Here is a 19,757-nt window from a genome sequence, read left to right on the forward strand (position 1 = left end):
AATACTAAAACCTACACTTATTTAAGCAAAAGCAGCTACAGAATGATGTGTTCACATGGTTGGATAAGTGCTTTTCTTCTTCTAAATAAGCATCAACCTGTCCTCTTTCACATATACTATGCAACAACTAAACTCTTTTTCACAAAAATAAATCATCACAAAATCAATACTACTTCCCCACACCTTTTTATGCTTCCATAAATAGGACTCCCATCCATCTCAAAATTCTAAAATCGTGATTCGCAATTTAGCAAACATGAAAATGTCGTTGGGCCGTTTTCGCAAGATTATAAGGGGGTTCACTATCTTCCCTGCCCCTTCAAGGTCGTTTGATGGGGCGGTGGAGACCCCGAAAACTTCATGCAGCAGCTCCTATTATTTCTCCTCCAATTCACACAAGAATGAAGCCATTGCAGATTGCATAGAGTTCTTAAACAAGTCTTCGCAGGAGCCATCTGGAATTTAATTTGTTACTCCATGCATCTTCTCTTTCGGTACTTTTTTTTCTTGTTTTTGAGGTTGTTAATATGTAAATGGAAGCACAAGTTTGGTTTGCGAATTGTCACTGTGGGCTACCTCACACCTATCTCTCATGTGCTCTCTAGCTTGACCAACCAACATATCGATGTAGAAGAAACGGAAGTGGGAGAGATATAGAGGCATATGTGATGAAGTAAAAAAAGGGAGAAAAGCAAAGGCAAAGAAAAGAAAATGGACATCAAAACAATCTTATTAACGCGATGTCATTTTTTTAGGTTATTGGACAACGTAGTTCTGTCCACATAATATTTTCCAATTGACACAACGTCAATTTCGTCCAAATTAAGAAATATGTGAAATTTTCTAAAACAAATTATCATGAGGTATAAATCATCAATTAGTAACAATGGAAATATGGAATCATTTGTCTCAATATTGGAAAAATATATAAAAAATAAAACCATTCTCTTTATTGAAATTGGAATTGCATAATATAGTTATAATGATTAAGGTATTTTTCTTTTTCCTTTTATTTTTTATATTATTTTCTTTGTGTTATTTTTTAAAATTGTTTCATTTTTTATTATAAAACCAAAAATAGGTAATTATGTGATATTGATCATTATCTTTTGGAGATGCGTATTTTTTTAAATAGTAGTAAGGAAATATTGATCATTATATTTTCCTTATCTAATATGGAGGATGATCAAGTAAACTTAAAATTCATTCTATTATTTCCAATTAAATAGGTACAATGCATAATTAAATTAAGGGATAATAGCCAATTAAACTATTAACTTTTGTCAAATTCCGGTATGTCCCATAAGCATTGAAATTAAAATATTAAATTACGAAGATTCAATTTTTCTCCCATTCATGCACGAATCGTTGTCTTTTGGCGATGTTAAAACTGACAATATTTCAATAAAATAAGAAGAGAAATAAGAAAATAAAAGAATGTATAAAAAAAATATTTATTTTAATGAAACACATCGTTTCATACATATTCAAATTTCAAAGATTATGACACAGATCAGAGTGACCAAATTTCATGATTTAATTGACAATTATATTTTAAATTAAAACAAAATTAATTTTAAAATGTAAACAATAAAAACAAACAAATATTATTGAAATTGAAATGGATGAATTTGTAGACAATTTTCCAACTTTAGTCAATATAGGGAACCGCGGACCAAATCAACAACCAAGCAATTAAAATCCCTCCACTTCAAAATCTTGTTACTGTTCGTTGCGGAGCTCACATCAATTCTTGAAATATGGTAAACCTTCTCTACTCATGGATTTGTTTCTATCTTTAATCATTCAAATTTTTGTTTGATTTCCGGGATCACGAATTTGTGTCGATTATTTCTCGCAGATCCGGTTCATACTCTTGCAGAACAGGCAAGGGAAAACCCGATTGGCCAAATACTACATTCCTCTCGAGGAATCAGAGAAGCATAAAGTTGAGTACGAGGTAAATTTCTCCAACTTCATCTCTGAATTGATTTTAATTCTCAACTTCCTGTATTTGTATGTGCGAATCTTGAAAATCCTATTCGCTTTTCTGTTGCAGGTTCATCGTTTGGTTGTCAATAGGGATCCCAAATTCACCAATTTTGTGGAGGTGATAATATCTATCAATCTGTGTTTGTGTGTGTGTGTGTGTTGGGGGATTGAAAGGTGAATAGGGTGTCAAAAAGTTACATTCTTTTAGTTCTTTCTGTCTTTTTCATTGCTTATACTCTTATGAGGTGTTGACTTTGGATGATAGCATAAGCTAATTTAACATATACTTCGATGAAATGAACAATTTTGAGATTGTATGATTTTCAAATATTCAATCCTATGTAGTATGTTAGTGTAACCTATCACAAAAAGTAAACGCCCCTTTTGGAATTTTATTCACCGAGAGTCTTGGTTGTGTTTAAAGAAGCTTGGTGTGTTGCTGACCAAATTTTTAATTGCAGTTCCGAACCCACAAGGTCATCTACAGGCGATATGCTGGTTTATTTTTCTCATTGTGTGTAGACATTACAGACAATGAATTGGCTTATTTGGAGAGCATTCACTTATTTGTGGAGATACTGGACCATTTTTTCAGCAATGTGTGTGAGCTAGATCTCGTATTTAATTTCCACAAGGTATGCTGCTCATTTGGCAATGTCTTTTACTGATCAACTGTTTGCTCACCGTGGCAGTTGGATAGTCTGATATTCATAAAACTGTGCAGTGAAACTTAATTACCTACAATTGAGCTGTTTAATCTTCATTTAAGTTTGGGATTATGTTTTAGTATGCTTTGTTAATTCAAGGGTACATATTGATATTGTTTTGTATATATTCTTGAATGTTAGCAATATTTTGAAGTATTTGTTTTGCGCCTTATTACGTCCTGAGCTGGAAATCTTCCATTGGACCTATTCCCAAGCTTAGTTTCACACATTTACGCCACCAACTATCTTGGCCAGCTTCCAACAGAGATTGATTTCTAATTCTTTTGGTATTTAGATTTCTAAGAAATTTCGTCTCAGTCATGATCGGGATAATTGAACATTTGGCCTGTCAATGCTTTAGTGTCAGTGTGTGTGCTGTTTGTTTTCCTCCCCCTTTCTTTATTCTTCATTTTAATGCATATGTATCCGAATGCTAAATTTAGTGGAACAATGTAAACAACATGTGTGGGTGTGTGTAAGTAACTAGCAAACCTGTCTTTGGATACCTACTATTTGTAGGTTATTACTTGAGAGTGATTGTATGATCTGTGCATTTTCGCACTTCAAAACATGGATGGATGTATTAATTTAGTTCATTTGATTGCGTTTGCTCTATGATGGTGCTTTGTGCATTTTTTTTCAGAGCATTACTCAGAATATCATGTTTACTTATTCATATATCATTGGCCGCACACCTGATGAATATTCGTTACACTGTACAGGTATACCTCATACTAGATGAGTTCATACTTGCTGGGGAACTCCAAGAAACAAGCAAGAAGGTATAATACTCGTATATTTTTTTATTGCTGAGTAGAGGTATACATTGTTACTCCAATTTTGGAATTTTATTTGCGAGCATGACATATAACCACCCTTAATCTCATCTCAACTTTAAACTAACAGTTGTGGATTCCATTGGATATATAAACAAATGAATGTTAGTTAAATGTTATTAGATGAATTGCAGTAGCTAAATCTGCATTAATCTATTATTTGCCATGTCCTCTCCTTAGAGAATGGTTTATCATTCATGCCATGGAAGTCTTCCTTGCTAATTTCTTCATTTCATTTTCTTATACCTAAACTGTAGGCAATCATCGAGAGAATGGGAGAATTGGAAAAGCTGGATTAAAGATTGCTAGGCAGCGCGTACGATGTCTATCGATCGGGTTACTCAATACTGGTATTCAGCTAAAACCGACTCTTGCATCTCTTGTATCGGGTTATATATTTATCATTTCAGATATTTAACTTCTTGTTTGTAAAGAATGCCCCGACGATTATCCTTGATTTGTGTAAGTTTTATTTGGATGCTTGTTGATTAAGAGCTTTGTAGGAAATTGAAAAGGATAATGGCAGTTCCTGTTTTTTTTTTCCATTTGTAATTCTGTTTCTATGTTGAGTGATGATCACAACTTATAAAATTTAATTAGACAATATAATGCATAAATTAAAATTAAAGAAAGTTAAGGAGGAAATTTTTTAATTTCATTGAATATAAGTTTGTCATATTACATTTTACAAATTTCTTCCTAACACTTTTTTATAAGGCTATTATTATGAATTAATCTAATTTCTTGCTTTATGGACTCTACATGGAGTATATATTTTCCACAAAAAAATCGCATCTCCAACACATTAAATTTAAAATATGAAGTATATATTCATGAAAATATTTCCCATTGGTAACAAGGGAACATATTTTTATTAGTTGGTCTATATATATATATATATATATGGGGTAGTGATCAAGATATAACTAATCTTAAGTGTATAACTAGAGAACAAATCTCAGCCACACATCTTATTGAAACAAATATTATTTATTTTAATAATACAAAATAGGCCAAGGGTATTTTTGGAAATTACATTATCAAATTTAAATCAAAATATGCAGCCCTGAACCAACGAGCCGGAGAAGTGCGACAAGGCCAAGCTGCCGGCTCCTCCACCAACCTCCTCGGCGCCGCCTCCGAGTACGGCAAGCTCGACTCCACCCAGGGCGTCGGCAAGTACGTCGACCAAGCCGAGGGCTACCTTAGCCAGTACGGCGCCCCCCAATCCACCCTGCCGCCGCTGAAGACAAACCCACGATATTGTTGATTTCCTTGCCGATTTTGTGGAGAATTATTCAGAAGCTGAAAATCTGATGAGGCGAGTCGCAGATGCAGCTCATGAGGCTGAAGACTTAATCGAAGTCGAAGCTGCTGATCGAATTCGTGGTAAATATACTACCAAACGTGTAAAGATGCTGCTCCGTCATCTTGAGAAAATGATACAAGAGATGAGCTACGTCAAGGAAAAAGTCATCAAGTTTAAAGAGGAAACTGGATTCATAAGTTCCATGCGTCATCTTCAGCTCGTTGTGACATAAGCATATCATTATTGATTTTACTTTAAAATTTTTTGGAAATCTACGAATGGGCTGAGAATTGAGATCATGATTCATATTCATATACTCCCCCGAAGCACTATTAATAAGTGATTGATCCGTGTTACACAAACATAAAATTTTTCTTCGGACTCTTCTCTTGCTAGGCTTCGATTTTGTTGCAAATGATTTTGCACAACAGCTTCGACACAATTCCTCGTTGCTTCAGATTGTACAAATAATTTCGCTAAATTTCACTTTTAGCATGATTTTACTTCACTCTTGTTTACAAAACACATCACTCTTAGCATGATTTTACTTCACCCTTGTTTACAAAACACATCACTCTTATTATGATTTTACTTCACTGTTATTCACAAAACACATCACTCTTATTGTGATTTTACTTCACTCTTGTTTACAAAACACATCACTCTTAGCATGATTTTACTTCACTCTTGTTATGATTTTACTTCACTCTTGTTCACAAAACACATCACTCTTATTATGATTTTACTTCATTCTTGTTTACAAAACACATCACTCTTATTATGATTTTATTTCACTGTTATTCACAAAACACATCACTCGTATTCTGATTTTACTTCACTCTTGTTTACAAAACACATCACTCTTATTGTGAATTTACTTCACTCTTGTTTACAAAACACATCACTCTTAGCATGATTTTACTTCACTCTTGTTATGATTTTACTTCACTCTTGTTTACAAAACACATCACTCTTAGCATGATTTTACTTCACTCTTGTTTACAAAACACATCACTATTAGCATGATTTTACTTCACTCTTGTTAATAAAACACATCACTATTAGCATGATTATATTGCAATTTGAGGCTTCAAAAGTGATTGTGATGCAGATGAACAGCAGAGTAACTGAATCCGTAATCATGCTCTTTCAGTTGAAATTGTAATCAATCATGAATGAGCGGTGTTGCTGATTCAATTTCGTTGAAATTCAGCGTTGTTGCTGAGGAAGCGCAGCTCAATTTTGATAATCAACGCAAGTATTATTTAAATTGTCGCTGTTGCTCCGATCATTCTCACCTCTTTCCCGACGCCAATTCGCTCAATCACGCTGCTAACAATTAGATTATTTACTTTTCACGGCATGGATAATAAAATCTAATTAAACCATACAAATAATTATAGATGAAGAAGTCTTCCAAATCCCAGAAATCATCATCTAATTAAAAGATAGCAAAACTCATCAAAGCCTCAAAGACAAATCAAAGACTCCTCCGACGCGGTGTAGTACGACGACGAGGAGGAGGAAGAAGGAGCCGAGGCGGAGGACGGCGAGTAATCGTAGTCGATATTCTTCCTCGCGTTGAGGCGCTCGAGCCTCGGCTTCGAGCTGGCGGCACTGCGGCTCGAGCTGGAGCTGCCGCCGGAGACAGATTCGGAGTCACATTTGCGGTGTTCGGCGAAGATTTTGGGAAGGCGGTGCATTGTTGTGATCGCACGGAGCAAAATCCATCAATCGGGAAGCTGGTGAGCTTCCTTCGGTGGAGAAACTGCAGTTTGCAATGACGTAACCTAATTTTGGCTATCAATGACCATTATACCCCCGCCTTGTTATTGTGAAGTAAATTTGTAATAGAGGGAACTAATTTAGAAAATTACATGTATTAATACTAGCCATTGATTTTCTTGATCTTGTGGCTATGATTTGTTCTCTAGTTATATGGTTAAGAGGTGTTTGCCATAGATCATGACCCTATATATATATATATATATACCAGTAGTTTTAGCAGTCGATTTATTAAAACTAATAGAAAAAACTTTATTGATTAATGGACAAATTGCAAAAAAAAGTTGGGTTAAATTCTGATTAATCCCACCATTTTAAAATGATCAAATATATCATAACTTTGACACTTTATTCAAATGTCTCATGACAAAAAATTTCACCATGCTGAGTTTTTGAATTTATCAATGTAACACCAACATGTGTAAAAACTAAAGACATGATTTACCAAGCATATTAAACGACATTTCTTAAGTAGGCTAATGTCTTGTTTGCATAATATTTTTTGTCTGTCAAATTATACCTAATTTCTTCCAAATCTAAGACTATGAAACAATTGATAAATATGTCAAAGTTATGTTTTGGATTTTTTTTTAAATTGATCAAAATTTGACTAAATTTTATAAATTTGTTTTTGGCTAATTGCCCTTGATTAATTGAAATTTATTATAAATGGAATGATTATTAGGCCTAGCCAATAAGCGAAATTGGTTTAATTATGTGCATTGATAGAGGATTAACCATTATTTAAATAAGTTTGTTTCCGAAAATTACAAAAGACTTATGCTACAATTGGTAAGTTTGAAAAATAAAAGAGCAAAGAGAAACCGCTCCATAATCGACGAATGGTTGCCAAGTGTATATAACATTAGCAACGTGGCGCCCTATGCACCGCCACATCATCATATTATCCTCACACCCTTCCACCTTCCACCTCACACCCACAGTGGACGATGGCGCGCCCGAGGCATCGAGCGGCCTATCGTCCGCCCCAATGCGGATGCCCTTATGTAATTAAGATCTTAATTTCCTTTAATATTAAAGATTCAAAACCACTTATATCAGCAATTTTCATGTAAGGAAAGATTTAAATTTGTATTTACGAAACTATATTCTTCTTCGATCCAGACAATAATACCATCCAGAAATTTATACACATCTACCATCTATTAGCTATAAAGGTCACAAATGAAGTTTTCAATTAAGTGATCAATATAAAAGTTTCAGTATTATCTCAGTTATTATACAACTTTAACATCTCGAGTACATATGCGTATAAAGAAAAAATGGAGAAAAGTCTACATTACATTATTTTATCTTCACTTTAACCATTTATTAGTATATTTTTCAAAATGAATGCGAAAATAAATACTCCCTCATACCCAAAGAGTATGAACATTCAGTTCATCACGGATTTTAATGCATAATTGAAAAAGTAAGATAAAGATAGAAAGAAAAAAATTAATTTTTTTTAAAGTATTATTAGTGGAGAATGAGTAGCACATCATTTGATAGAAATAGTTTTCAAAATTAGAAAGTTTATACTTTTTAGGGACGGACTAAAAAGAAAATAGTTCATATTTTTCAGGGACGATGGAGTATATGTTAACTCTAATGGAGTTTTCAAAATTAGAAAATTTATACTTTTTAGGGACGAACTAAAAAGAAAATAGTTAATATTTTTTGGGGAGACGGAGTATATGTTAACTCTAATGGAACAGAATTAAGTACTCCACTGCACTAGTTTTTTACTTTGTTCATACAGTAGAATTTATTTATTTGAATATTCAGATTGAGTGAGAATGAAAATATTTTCCCAGTCCTAAAAAACCTATTTCAATATAAATACCAGTGCGTGTATATTTTTTCATGTTAGCTTCATATTGATTTCACAAACCACACCACAATTGGCTTAAACCCTAGCAGAGACTTTTCAGCCGACACGTGGCACAACACACTTGGCTTAAAACACCCCCCATTCTTCCATCTCTTCAATCAACACAATTCTCTCTCAAATCCCTCTCTCCCCCTTTTATCACTACGGAAGTCGGAAAGCGATTTCGAAATTCCAAGTTACAGATGGAGCAGGCCGCGACTTCAAGCAGCCCTCCAACAGAGGATGAAATCGCCGTCGCCGAAATCCTGCTCAATCTCAAGACCATGATGTTGCCGCTATCTGAATCGCTGCCTGATTGCAAGTGGGGCTGCCGAAGGAAGAGATCTTGCCTTGTGTCGCCGCCCTCAATTAGTGGTTCAGCAAACAGAATTGAAGACAGAAAAACTCCAATCAAAGCTCGCACCACCGTCAGCCCCGACACGCCGCTCGTATTCTCTGCCAGTGAATCCGATGATAAGCCCAAGAAAACATCCAAGAATAAGGCACGTCTTGATTTGCTTAATTTTATCAAATTGGTTGGATTTCAGCACAATTTGTTCCTTGATTAATCTTAATTTACAATTTTAACCTCTGGATTTGCAGTCAAAGGTTAGGGAGGATTACTTGGATTTGATAGAGGAAGAAACAAAGCGGAAGAAGTTGCTCACAGGGGTAAGTTTGTCAAATCGAATTTCTGTAAAAATCACTTTCTCTCTCATTGTCATCTTCTTATCTAAATAGGAGATTGCAAAAGTGAACAAATACTACGACGAGCTCAAGGAAACCAACCGCCGTCTCAAAGCAATGAAACAGGAGGCGATGGCCAAGTGTGGATTCGATCTGAACCTTCCAGCTGAAGAGGAATCAGGCGGCGTGGGGATATATTGGTCGTTGGATGATGATAAACGGGCCAGATCTGCCGAAGCGAGGAGGAAGAGGATACGAATAATCAAGACCAAGTCGACTAGGAAATAGTAACACGTGGTCGTGGTGAATAACTAAATTAAATCAATTTATTTTTTTTGTTTCAAATTAGCCACTGTAGGAGTAATGTTTTTGGGATATATTTTTGTACTATATTCATCAAATCTTTCAAGATTTGGAGAAAGCCCAAAATCGCATATAGTATATATTATTATCATTATAATAATGAAAAGTGAGTTAGTTAGTGAAATTATATATTAATTTTATAATAAAATATGAGTAGGAATGAGTTAGTAGAATATGAAGTTCATTATGAAAAATGGTAAAAAGTGAAATGAGACAAATTTTGTGGAACGGAAATATAAAAATGAGACAATCTTTGTGAGATGGATGGAATATAAAAATGATCCAACTATAAAGAAACTTTTGAAATAAAAAAATGACTGAGGTATAATAAGTTATCAATTTTCATTTATTTAATGTTTATTAAGATGGAGACACAGGACCCTCTACATGCATCGAAGTTTGACACTTAATGTTTCTAAAAAACAATTAATTAATCATTTATATCTCATCTATTCCTCCCTTATTTTTCATTGCTTTGTTTATGATGAAAACTGAAAAGGTTACGCATACAAGTGATAGAAAAAGATATATCGAACATAGATAATTACATAACTTACAACAAATTCCACCATAAAATGTGCGATGTGACACAACAATCTCTTCAATCCATTTCCAAAGCAAAAAGCTAAAAGAGAAAAAAGAAATAAAAGTATATCTAATTAAATCTAACTACGAGGTAAACAATTCTAAGCAAGTTCGAATCAGACTGATGGTATTAAATTTTCTTTGAAGAAATTGATGCTGAATTGTACTTTTAGTCAAAAAATTTGTTTTGCATATGTAGCTAAAGATAATGATTTGAGTAGATTTGGTTGGATGTGAAGATTTGAGTAGATTTTCATTTGAATAGACAAAGATCTGCGTAGATTTTGGAGTACCCAAAATTTAAATAAAAATATATACACTATATAACTCCAGCTAACATTCACCTGTTAAGGTGATGATTAGTATTGGGATATTATTCACCAATTTAGACCAAATTTGATATTTCCCCCAAACTTTAAAAGTAGTTAAAAAATCATGCTACACAATATTTTGCATTTCATGAAGTCTTGAAATTCAATATTACAACAATAAGAAAGTGTGTCATCTATCATTATCTAGATCCATGTTTGACTGCAAATTCAAGCCTTTCCAACCTTGATTGAATTGTTTCCATTCCTCCACATTCTTGTAGCTACATCTTCGAACAAGAACCAATACTCCCCAAAGAAGCCCCAATCCCATGAAAATGCAGGTGCTGATAAACAAATCACCACCACCAGACACATCCAAACCGGCCACAACATCTTCAATCCACGTCCATCTACGACCACGCACAGCCACTGATCTTGTTTCATCACGAGGCTTCTTTTCGACTTGCCTTTTCGCCTCCTTGTATCGATGCACCAGCCATCGCCAGAGCTTTATATCCTCCAACAATCTCAATAAAAGAGATGCGGCAACTACTACTGCTGTCACTACCACGAAGCCTGAGAAGTTGAGACCTTGAAACGTAGCACAGTTGATGAATGGATCGAGGAGGCTGAGGAGACGGGCGGAGGCGGGATAAGGCTTTTGGCGTGTGGAGATGAGGCCTTTGTTGGTCTTCTCAGCCTTGGTTTTACCTGTGATGATTGGATTAGATGTGTGATTGGATTCTTTCATGATCACATGTTTGTTTAGTGAGATGTAGGATGAATTCTTGGACATGAAGTTGTTGTGAATTAGGACCAGTTTATGAGTAGGCTGTTTTGCAGTTATTTTGTTAAGGTGTGGTAAGGGCTCCATATGCATAACTTTCATCATGTTTGCATTACAATGGAAGAGAGGGAGAGGGAGAGAAGGGAGATGGAGATTGGGATTTGGTGGAAGTAAATTAAAAAGATAAATGTTGAACGAAAGCAAATGTTTGCTTTGGAATTGCAGGAAAATTGGTTCTTGGAGTGTTCGCTTTAGCATATGAATACAATGTTCGCTCTATGATTTATCCGATCGATGTTCTCTTTACCGATTGTTGAGGAGTTGCCTAACTTTTATGAATAATACATATAGAGCAAATAGCACAAAATATAATATTAAAAGTTAGTAGCATTAAAAAGTTTATACTAGATATTGCGGAAACAGGTCACATTCAATTCTAACTTTCGAATGCTAGTAAATTCCGACAAGCAAAATGTGGAACACGTCACGTGACATGCATCATCACAATACTTGGAATATGAGTATCTACCAATGTTATTAAACACTTTTTTCTTTTTTTCACAGTTCAAAGCCCAGCAAGGTTAAGATTGTAGTATAACATTTTCAAAATAGTTTATAATTAATTAAGATGTTTAGGTATTTAAAAGCAATTCATAAGTAGTTGATAAATCAGATTATAAACAGTTTATAAGTTATGCAACTAACCTATAAACATCTCAAAAATAAGTTTCTCAATCCCAATGAAATTTTTAAAAATCTTATACTCCTACTTAAGTAATAAGTAACTATTTTACTAGAATAATACTCCCTCCGTCTCGCATTAACTGTCACACTTGCATTTCTGCACTCGTTTTGTAAAAATGATAATAAATATTTAAAGTAGAAACATAGTAAAGTAAGAGAGAGAATAAGGTAAAGAAGACTCTTCTCTACCTTATTCTCTTTCTTATTTTACTATTTTTCGACTTTAACAGTTTATTATCATTTTTATAAAACGAGTGCAGAAACGAAAGTGTGACAGTTAATGCAGGATGGAGGGAGTATTGTTTAATATTTTTAACATAATCTTTCTATCGTCATACCGTCAAATCGCAGTTTTCTCTCTAATTTATAACTTAATTATCCAATTATTTAATAATTAGTATCTATTGACACATTACATCTTATAAGCTCCACTATTTATTACTCCTCCACAAGCTAGTCAAACATTCCTTAAGACACAAACCGACGTGACAGTGTATAATGCCGACAAGTTTTAATGTCTGAACACTGAAATTGAATATCCACATTTTTACTGTTGCATAAACAATTGCTAAGGTACACAATTATGCGAAAATCGTGCAATCATTATACAATACACAATTACACGAAAATTGAAACATACGCATTAAGCAGTGGCGGACGCAGGAAAAATAATTTATAATAAAATTAGAAAAATATAAAATTAAATATTAATGTTTAAATATTAAAGGAAAAAACAAACATATCATAACATTTCTCTTCTATTCTTCATCTTCTGGAATCGCTGCATAATAGTTTCATTAGTAACATTAACAAAGACATCCTTTTCAATGTAAGGAACTAAGCAATCTTGTAACAGTTGGTCTCCCATACTATTACGTAGATAACTCTTGATGAATTTCATTGCTGAAAATGCTCTTTCCACTGAGGCAGTAGCAACCGGCAAGATCAATGACAACTTGACTAACAAATAAACCAATGGGAAGATTTCATGCTTTCTTGTAGAAACCATCTTCTGAACAAGACCACCGATTCCAGATACCTGTGAAAAATTTTCACATGAGAAACTTTCTTGAAAAAATGATGCATCACCCTACATATAATAAAATGCACAATTAATCAATGCATATTGTAAAAAAAATCACATAACCAAATGAAAGGCTGCCATTTACAAATCAAAACAAAAATAAGGAAAGGCATTATATTACAAACTTTCTCGAATAGAATTATACATAGGGGAACTCCAATATTAAAATATAAGCATAACATACCTCTTTTGTTACATGAAAATATACCACAAAATTAAATGGGGGACCACTACATCACTACTAACTCAATAAAAATGAAACAGTACATAATTAAATAAAAAGCTCAATATGACAATCACAAACAAACAAAATTAAATGTTATTCTATATCTAGAAGTAGAAGATATATACAAATTACAAATACAATATAAAGCTCAAAGCCACAAACACCCAATTTTAAGAATGCAAAATAATTTTTCTCTCACTTGTTTTCTGAACTGCCAAACCAACAGCAACTCAGCTATTCAACAAGACAACAATGGAAACTGGAAGTGAACATCAGAATACGGAATTGTCGTAGTGCCGTTAATTCTAGAGATGGAGAAAATTTATGTATTGGTTATTGGAAAAAGATGGAAGATTGGTAGCGGCGCCGGGAGTGAATATTGGCCGAGAAGGTTAGTTATCTAGGTTTAACTATAATTTAATATAAAATTATATTTAATTTAATTTAAATGTGAAATTACTAAAATACCCTTGGAATTTTTAAAAAATATTGGGGGTTCAATGGGCCCCCCATGGCTCTTCTTATGTCCGCCTCTGGCATTAAGCAACATTAAATAGTCCGTTTATATTTCATAACACGAGTTACACTTGAACACAAATATTACAGCGTGAAATGAAGAAGGAAAGTATACATTTCTATTATATATGATGAGCGAGAAAATCACTCATAAACTTCACCCAATTTTCCGAGTTTTAGAGGCGTCGATCACGGCGCGCTCGGCAGATCTAAAACTCCAATAATCGACGTCGTGAAGAGCAACACAGTCTCCGGTGGCGGAGGCGATCCCGACCTGAACAAACGGAGGCAGCAATGTCCCCAAATCATACTCATATTCAAGAAGACGCGTTTCTTTTTCGCATTTGAGATGAACATAAATCAAGCCAACGCCGTCGTATTGTATGTTCAGCTCCGCCTTCTTCCCAACGCAGGAGTCTCCGAACTCCACAAAGGCGTCCGATTTTACCGAGTTGATATCGATCCCGATGTGCCTGAGTTTATGGCTGGGATCCCACTGGTTGGAGAAGATGTCGAATTCAACGGCGAAGATGGGGGGGCTCTTGCCTGCACTGGCGGATCCAGGTGGGGTCGGGCGGGGTCGGCCGACCCCACCACCTGCCCCGGAGTGCACCGGAAAGCTACTTTCTTCGGCCTCCGACCCTACGGCGTTCACGTCTTCGCTCCCACCTCACGTCCTCACGCCGTGTGAGATGATGAGGAGACTGATCAGAGAGAAAGGAAGGAAGTGAGGCAGCCGGATGGGTAGACTGTTGTCGAGAACGAAGGAGTTGTTGGAGGGGAAGAGTTCTTCCGCGGTTTTTGTTTTCGAAGAGAAAGAGGAATGATATTGGAGATGTCATTATTGTTTTCTCATCCCTATATTCACTCGTGAATTAGAATAAACCGGCATCAATAAACTTAACTAAATTTAAAAGATTAAATATCTTAAATATGTTATCTAATTGTAAAATGGGCTTTGAAATATTTTTCTTTATTTGAATAAATTCTTAGAAGTCCATTAAAAATATATTCTCATCTTAAAATATCAATTAATGTTATAGTAATATTTTTTTACAGTATATCAAAATCAACTTATCTAAATTAACCACCTACTTATATAAAGTAAATATTTCTTAATTTCTTCTACTCTTAGTTTTATAATTTAAATTTTCAACCTTATTATTCATATTCAATTTTTTAAATCTTTAAAAATTTGGTATGTTACAGAAAAATTATGCTATGTGTATGTCATTTTTTTTGTCAAAATACGTAGTATAACATAATTGTTCTCTCTTACTTTATTATTTATTTGCATCTTTGTTTTATCTAAGATCATATTTTATTCTTTCTTCAGTTAGCTCCATAAACGTCTTTTTCCTAAATTCTGCATCCAAAAGAAGCGTCTCGCTTATAACGGGACGAAGAAAGTGGAGTATGTTGTTTTAAGATAATCGATACTCGCATGAATTATTTATATTAAAAAATATATTTATAAAAATAATTAATTTAAATAAATATTTACTATCTTGTTCGACCTCACGATATTTTGTTCCTGGATCCGCCATTGCTTGCCTGAGACGTCGAATAGGCCAAAGTCGCCTCCGTAGGCGCCATCTGGGATGGTGGTCCCAGCGGGCGCCATGAAGAAGGCGAGGCCGTCACCGGCTGGGTCTTTGGCGGGTGTGATGGTGAATTTTATGGTGGTGTTGAAGGAAATTACTAGTAAACGCTCCCACAACTTGAAGGGTTTGGAGTACAAGACGCGGCCGGTGCTGTACGGCTGTGGGAGGCCGTGGGAGTCGGTTTTAGTGAGGCGGAGGGATGAGGCGCCGGTGGGGACGTGGGTGTCGCCTTGGTAGGTTAGGTCGGTGGGGGCGGAGGCGGAGGCGGAGGCGAAGGAGGTGAAGGTGAAGTGGGTCTCTTGTGAGATAGCATTGTTTGCTAGCATTAGGAAGAATGGTATGCAAAAGAGGGGAGGAATTAGGGTTTGGAGAAGGCTGGTCATGACTTGATTTGGTTATGGGATGAGTAGGTCTTTGTGATTGATAGTGGTTGCCTCTTTAGCTCCTATTTATATCAGTGTATTGCATGCCACTTATTAGTTTAATATTCTCACCAACGTTATACTAAAAGAGAAGAAAATGAAAAAAAAAGTGATACGAAAAAGACTAAAATATCTTTTAAATTTAAAAGGTGAAAAAGGGCAAAATAGTCCAAATATAATGTAAAAGTACTTCAAATGTAATTAAATCTTTATCTAAAAAGGTGATTTTTTTTTTAATTTTTACGAGATACCTGAAATATGCAAACCATACTGTCCAAGGACTTTCATTATCTAGAAATATGAAAACAGAATAATCTATAAATATAGAACTTAAATTCCTTACCACAAATTTAAGTCAATCAGCCGATCATGCCTTGTCTTAAGATTCAAGTTTGGCATTGAAACTAAATTTCTTACAACTACCTACTATGTAATATTGTATTGTCTTGGGACTAAGCTGACCTTTGAAATTATATACTATCCTATTCGTTCCAGCCTCGCTCAAGCATATGCTACAATGCATATACACAAAAGTGTACTTATATAGAGCTAACTCCAAAGGAAAAGGTTAATTAAGAATGTATATTATTTATTTACCTTTTCAAAAGGTAAACATAACTTATTAAAAGTAGTGAATTTCAAAAAGAAGGTAAGTGATTAGACAAAGATAAATAAGTACTTATGATTTTTTTTTTGGTGAATTAATAAGAGGTAAATATATATTTTCAAAATTTAAAAAGATTTAGTAGAGCAGTGTGTGATAGTGGGAGAGAGGTAGAACAAGAAAGAAAGAAGAGACTGACTGCGAAAAAGGGAATTCCAGCCTATAAGGCCCAAACAATATTGGACAGTCTTCAGAAGCAGCCCACTTCTAGTCATCTCCATTTTACAGTTTCTAATTATACAATTTTAAAGATTTTAGTTAGTAATTTTAGGATTTTTATTAGTAATTTTAGTCTTTTAACTATACTACACTATCCGTTCCATAGTAGTAGAGTCATTTGCTATTTTGGTATGTTACATAGTAGTGGGGTCATTTTGCCATTTTGGTGCGTTCCAGAGTAGTGGAGTCATTTCTTTTTTTAGTAACAGTCAACACATTCCTTCTCACTTACTTTATTCCCCCTTTATCTCTCTTTTTTTTTGTCCTTTTTTACTTTATTCTTCATTTACTTAACTCACTTAACATAATTTTTCTTAATCTCTGTGTCGAAAAGAAATGCATCAACTACTATAGAACGAAAGGAGTATAATTTAGTAATTTTGACAGAACTAACATTTCAAAATTTAAAAACTGAGCAGTGTTTATAAATATTTAGTTGCAAATTATATAAATTAAAAAAGAAATAAAAAAAAGAGATATCACAGCGATAATATCCTATAGTAGTATTTAATATTAAAAAAGTTATGAGAAAAAGTATTGAGATATGAATGCGGAGGTTGTCATATTAATATTTGTAGAGACGATCGAGTAGAAATGTTTGGACCGCGAACACGCAGTTCGATAACTAATTGTGTAGAATAAGACAAGCGCTTCCAGTTCGAGACCTGTTCGTTCCACTTAAGATAAGCTTCAACATATATTTTGTTGCATCCTATCCTATCCCTTCCCTTCTAATAGTAATGTAATGTCCCTTTCTCTCTGCGCTGGCTCTTTACTAATTTCTTCATTCTAAGTTTTGTCATCTCAAATTAACAAATGGTTTATTACTAACTCCTTGTTTAGAACACTTGATAGCATTCTAGGAATTGAAGAACATAAAACCATAACATTGTTACATTACATAGTCGTCTTTCACTATACACACACATGCTCAGCTCGACTATCTTATTTGGAACACAACAAGAGAAGAAGACTCATCCATTTCACAACACAAACCTAAAACCCCACAAACTGCTCAATTTTCCCAGCCAGCTCCTTCCTGCTCCTGCTGCCAGCATTGTTCTGATTCATGGTGGCCGTGAAATACCACGACACGATGTCGTGGGTAGCGACATATTCTCCCGTGGCCGCGGAGAGCCCGACCTGAACCTGACTGTTTAGGAATCCGCTCAAGTCGTACTCATAGCTGAGCTCGAACGTCTCCGGTCCCGCGGTGGCGCGGACGGTGATCATCTTTGTTGCTCCGACGTAGTTGATCCTGGCGTTCACCTGCTGCCCGATGATGGCGTCGCCGACCTCCGTGGTTACGCGGGAGGATCTGGAGCCGATGTCGATGCCGATGTGGCGGTAGCTGGGATCCCAGGCGCTGTTGACGTAGGTGTCGAATTCGACTGCGAAGACGGAGGGGCTGGAGCCGGAGGAGGCGAAGATGCCGAGGTTGGAGCCGGTGGAGCTGCTGGGGATGGTGGAGCCCACGGGGGCGATGAAGAAGGTGAGGCCGTCGGCGGGGGCGTTGGCGGAGCTGGGTGTGATGATGAAGTTGATGGTGGTTTCGAAGTCGACTTGGCTGCCGCCTTGGGAGAACTGGACCGGGCTGGAGTGGAGGACGCGGCCGACGTTGCCTCTCTCTGCGTTTGTGAGGCGGAGGAAGGTGGTGTCGGATGGGAAGTGGGCGTCGCCTTGGTAGATTAGGTCGGTGGGCTTGTCGCCGTAGAAGTCGTAGGTGAAGGAGGTTGATTGCGACTGCGCGGTGTGGAGGAGGAGGAAGGCGGAGAGGAGGGTTGGGATTAGGGTTTGGGGGAGCTTGGCCATGGCTTTGTTTGAGTTTTAGTAGGGATGGTGATGTGTTGTTTTGAGTGTGTGGTGGATGAAATGTGGTTTCTCTTGCTCCTATTTATACATGTGTGGCAATGTTATTTAATTAATCATCATATTTTAGTGCATTGCATTTAGTCGGTTGTTTTTATCTATAGTTTATTTATTATATGAAGGTAAGTATGGATACGTGTATTTCGTGTATGTGATACCCACTTGATTCATTAAATCGTGGTCACGTGGGAAATATATGATGCGGTTATAGAATATAAGACTTGAAGGTTAATCATGTTATATTATAAGTAATTATTTTTTCTTCTACAAATTAGGTTTTTCGATTTTGCTTATTTTTCTTTTAGTTATTTCCCTTCTAGTTTTATTTTTCATAAGTTTAGGATTTCCCTTTGCATATATAAAGGCCGCATTGTTGAACTAAAAAGACAGACTTTGAATATTATTTTTTACATTGAGTTTTTATACTATGAAGTTCTCAATTCTTTGAGTTCTTTTTATCAGTTCAGTCATTCTCATACGTTTTTGCATCAACATATATATGTGATTTTTGACAAGGAGATCGATCATCTGTAATAAAGTACTTTTCCTTTTGTAGATTATATAGTGTTACTAAAATACAATAAAGCATTGTTTTTGTGATAGGAAAATAAGAGATGCATGTCATGAATTTGATAATTCGCGCTATACTGAATATCTGAATGCACAATCTCTCGATACTGCACACTCAAGGTTTTACAAGGCTGAGAGACCATGACCACAAAAGGTTTGATCAGCTTGATATGAAATGACCGAGTTCAAAACATGTATACGAAACAAGGGCAAGCACGCCCTCCACGCTGTGTGCGCAAGATTATGTATGTATGGGAAAAATTTGCCAAATTTACATGATGCATATTTGTTGGGTTACAAATTCATTCCAATTTCCAAGTCAATAATGAGTAAGAGAAGTTGGAAGCAGTATATAAAAAATCCGTGCAGGCTTGGCTCCACTCAAAGCGAACAATATCAAACTAATGTGAAGTCGACGATTCTAACAATATAAGACTATGGGGACATGGTGCCGAAGGTGACCACACACAAGGTTTGATATGCATGGTATGGAATCTTGAAACTCATATAATGCTAACCGTTGATTTAAATTTATATCATTACTTGAAAATAAAAAAAAACATATACTTGAAATGTTTGAGTTTGGTGGTACGTATCCATAGGA

At 35.4% G+C, this 19,757-nt stretch overlaps 4 protein-coding genes across 4 annotated transcripts; 2 read left to right on the forward strand and 2 right to left on the reverse strand.

Moving 5' to 3' along the window:
- Positions 1 to 1,638: 1,638 nt before the first annotated feature.
- Positions 1,639 to 4,080, forward strand: LOC121756905 (AP-2 complex subunit sigma). Its single transcript, XM_042152330.1, has 6 exons — positions 1,639 to 1,763; positions 1,862 to 1,960; positions 2,060 to 2,110; positions 2,454 to 2,627; positions 3,422 to 3,481; positions 3,793 to 4,080. The coding sequence occupies exons 1-6, from the start codon at positions 1,761 to 1,763 to the stop codon at positions 3,832 to 3,834; spliced, it is 429 nt and encodes a 142-aa protein (XP_042008264.1). The 5' UTR covers positions 1,639 to 1,760; the 3' UTR covers positions 3,835 to 4,080.
- Positions 4,081 to 8,533: 4,453 nt separating this feature from the next.
- On the forward strand, positions 8,534 to 9,610 carry LOC121758165. Its single transcript, XM_042153601.1, has 3 exons — positions 8,534 to 9,005; positions 9,106 to 9,174; positions 9,244 to 9,610. Exons 1-3 carry the CDS (start codon positions 8,706 to 8,708, stop codon positions 9,475 to 9,477), a joined length of 603 nt encoding a protein of 200 aa, XP_042009535.1. The 5' UTR covers positions 8,534 to 8,705; the 3' UTR covers positions 9,478 to 9,610.
- A 4,352-nt stretch (positions 9,611 to 13,962) lies between these two features.
- Positions 13,963 to 15,792, reverse strand: LOC121757836 (agglutinin-2-like). The gene is made up of 2 exons (XM_042153308.1): positions 15,360 to 15,792; positions 13,963 to 14,402 (listed from the first exon to the last, which is right to left on the reverse strand). Exons 1-2 carry the CDS (start codon positions 15,790 to 15,792, stop codon positions 13,963 to 13,965), a joined length of 873 nt encoding a protein of 290 aa, XP_042009242.1.
- A 1,865-nt stretch (positions 15,793 to 17,657) lies between these two features.
- On the reverse strand, positions 17,658 to 18,558 carry LOC121758464 (lectin CPL-like). Its single transcript, XM_042153862.1, has one exon. The coding sequence runs from the start codon at positions 18,524 to 18,526 to the stop codon at positions 17,711 to 17,713; it is 816 nt and encodes a 271-aa protein (XP_042009796.1). The 5' UTR covers positions 18,527 to 18,558; the 3' UTR covers positions 17,658 to 17,710.
- Between the last annotated feature and the right edge of the window lie 1,199 nt (positions 18,559 to 19,757).

This window comes from Salvia splendens, chromosome 12 (genome assembly GCF_004379255.2).
Source record: "Salvia splendens isolate huo1 chromosome 12, SspV2, whole genome shotgun sequence".
Classification (NCBI taxonomy): Eukaryota; Viridiplantae; Streptophyta; class Magnoliopsida; order Lamiales; family Lamiaceae; genus Salvia; species Salvia splendens.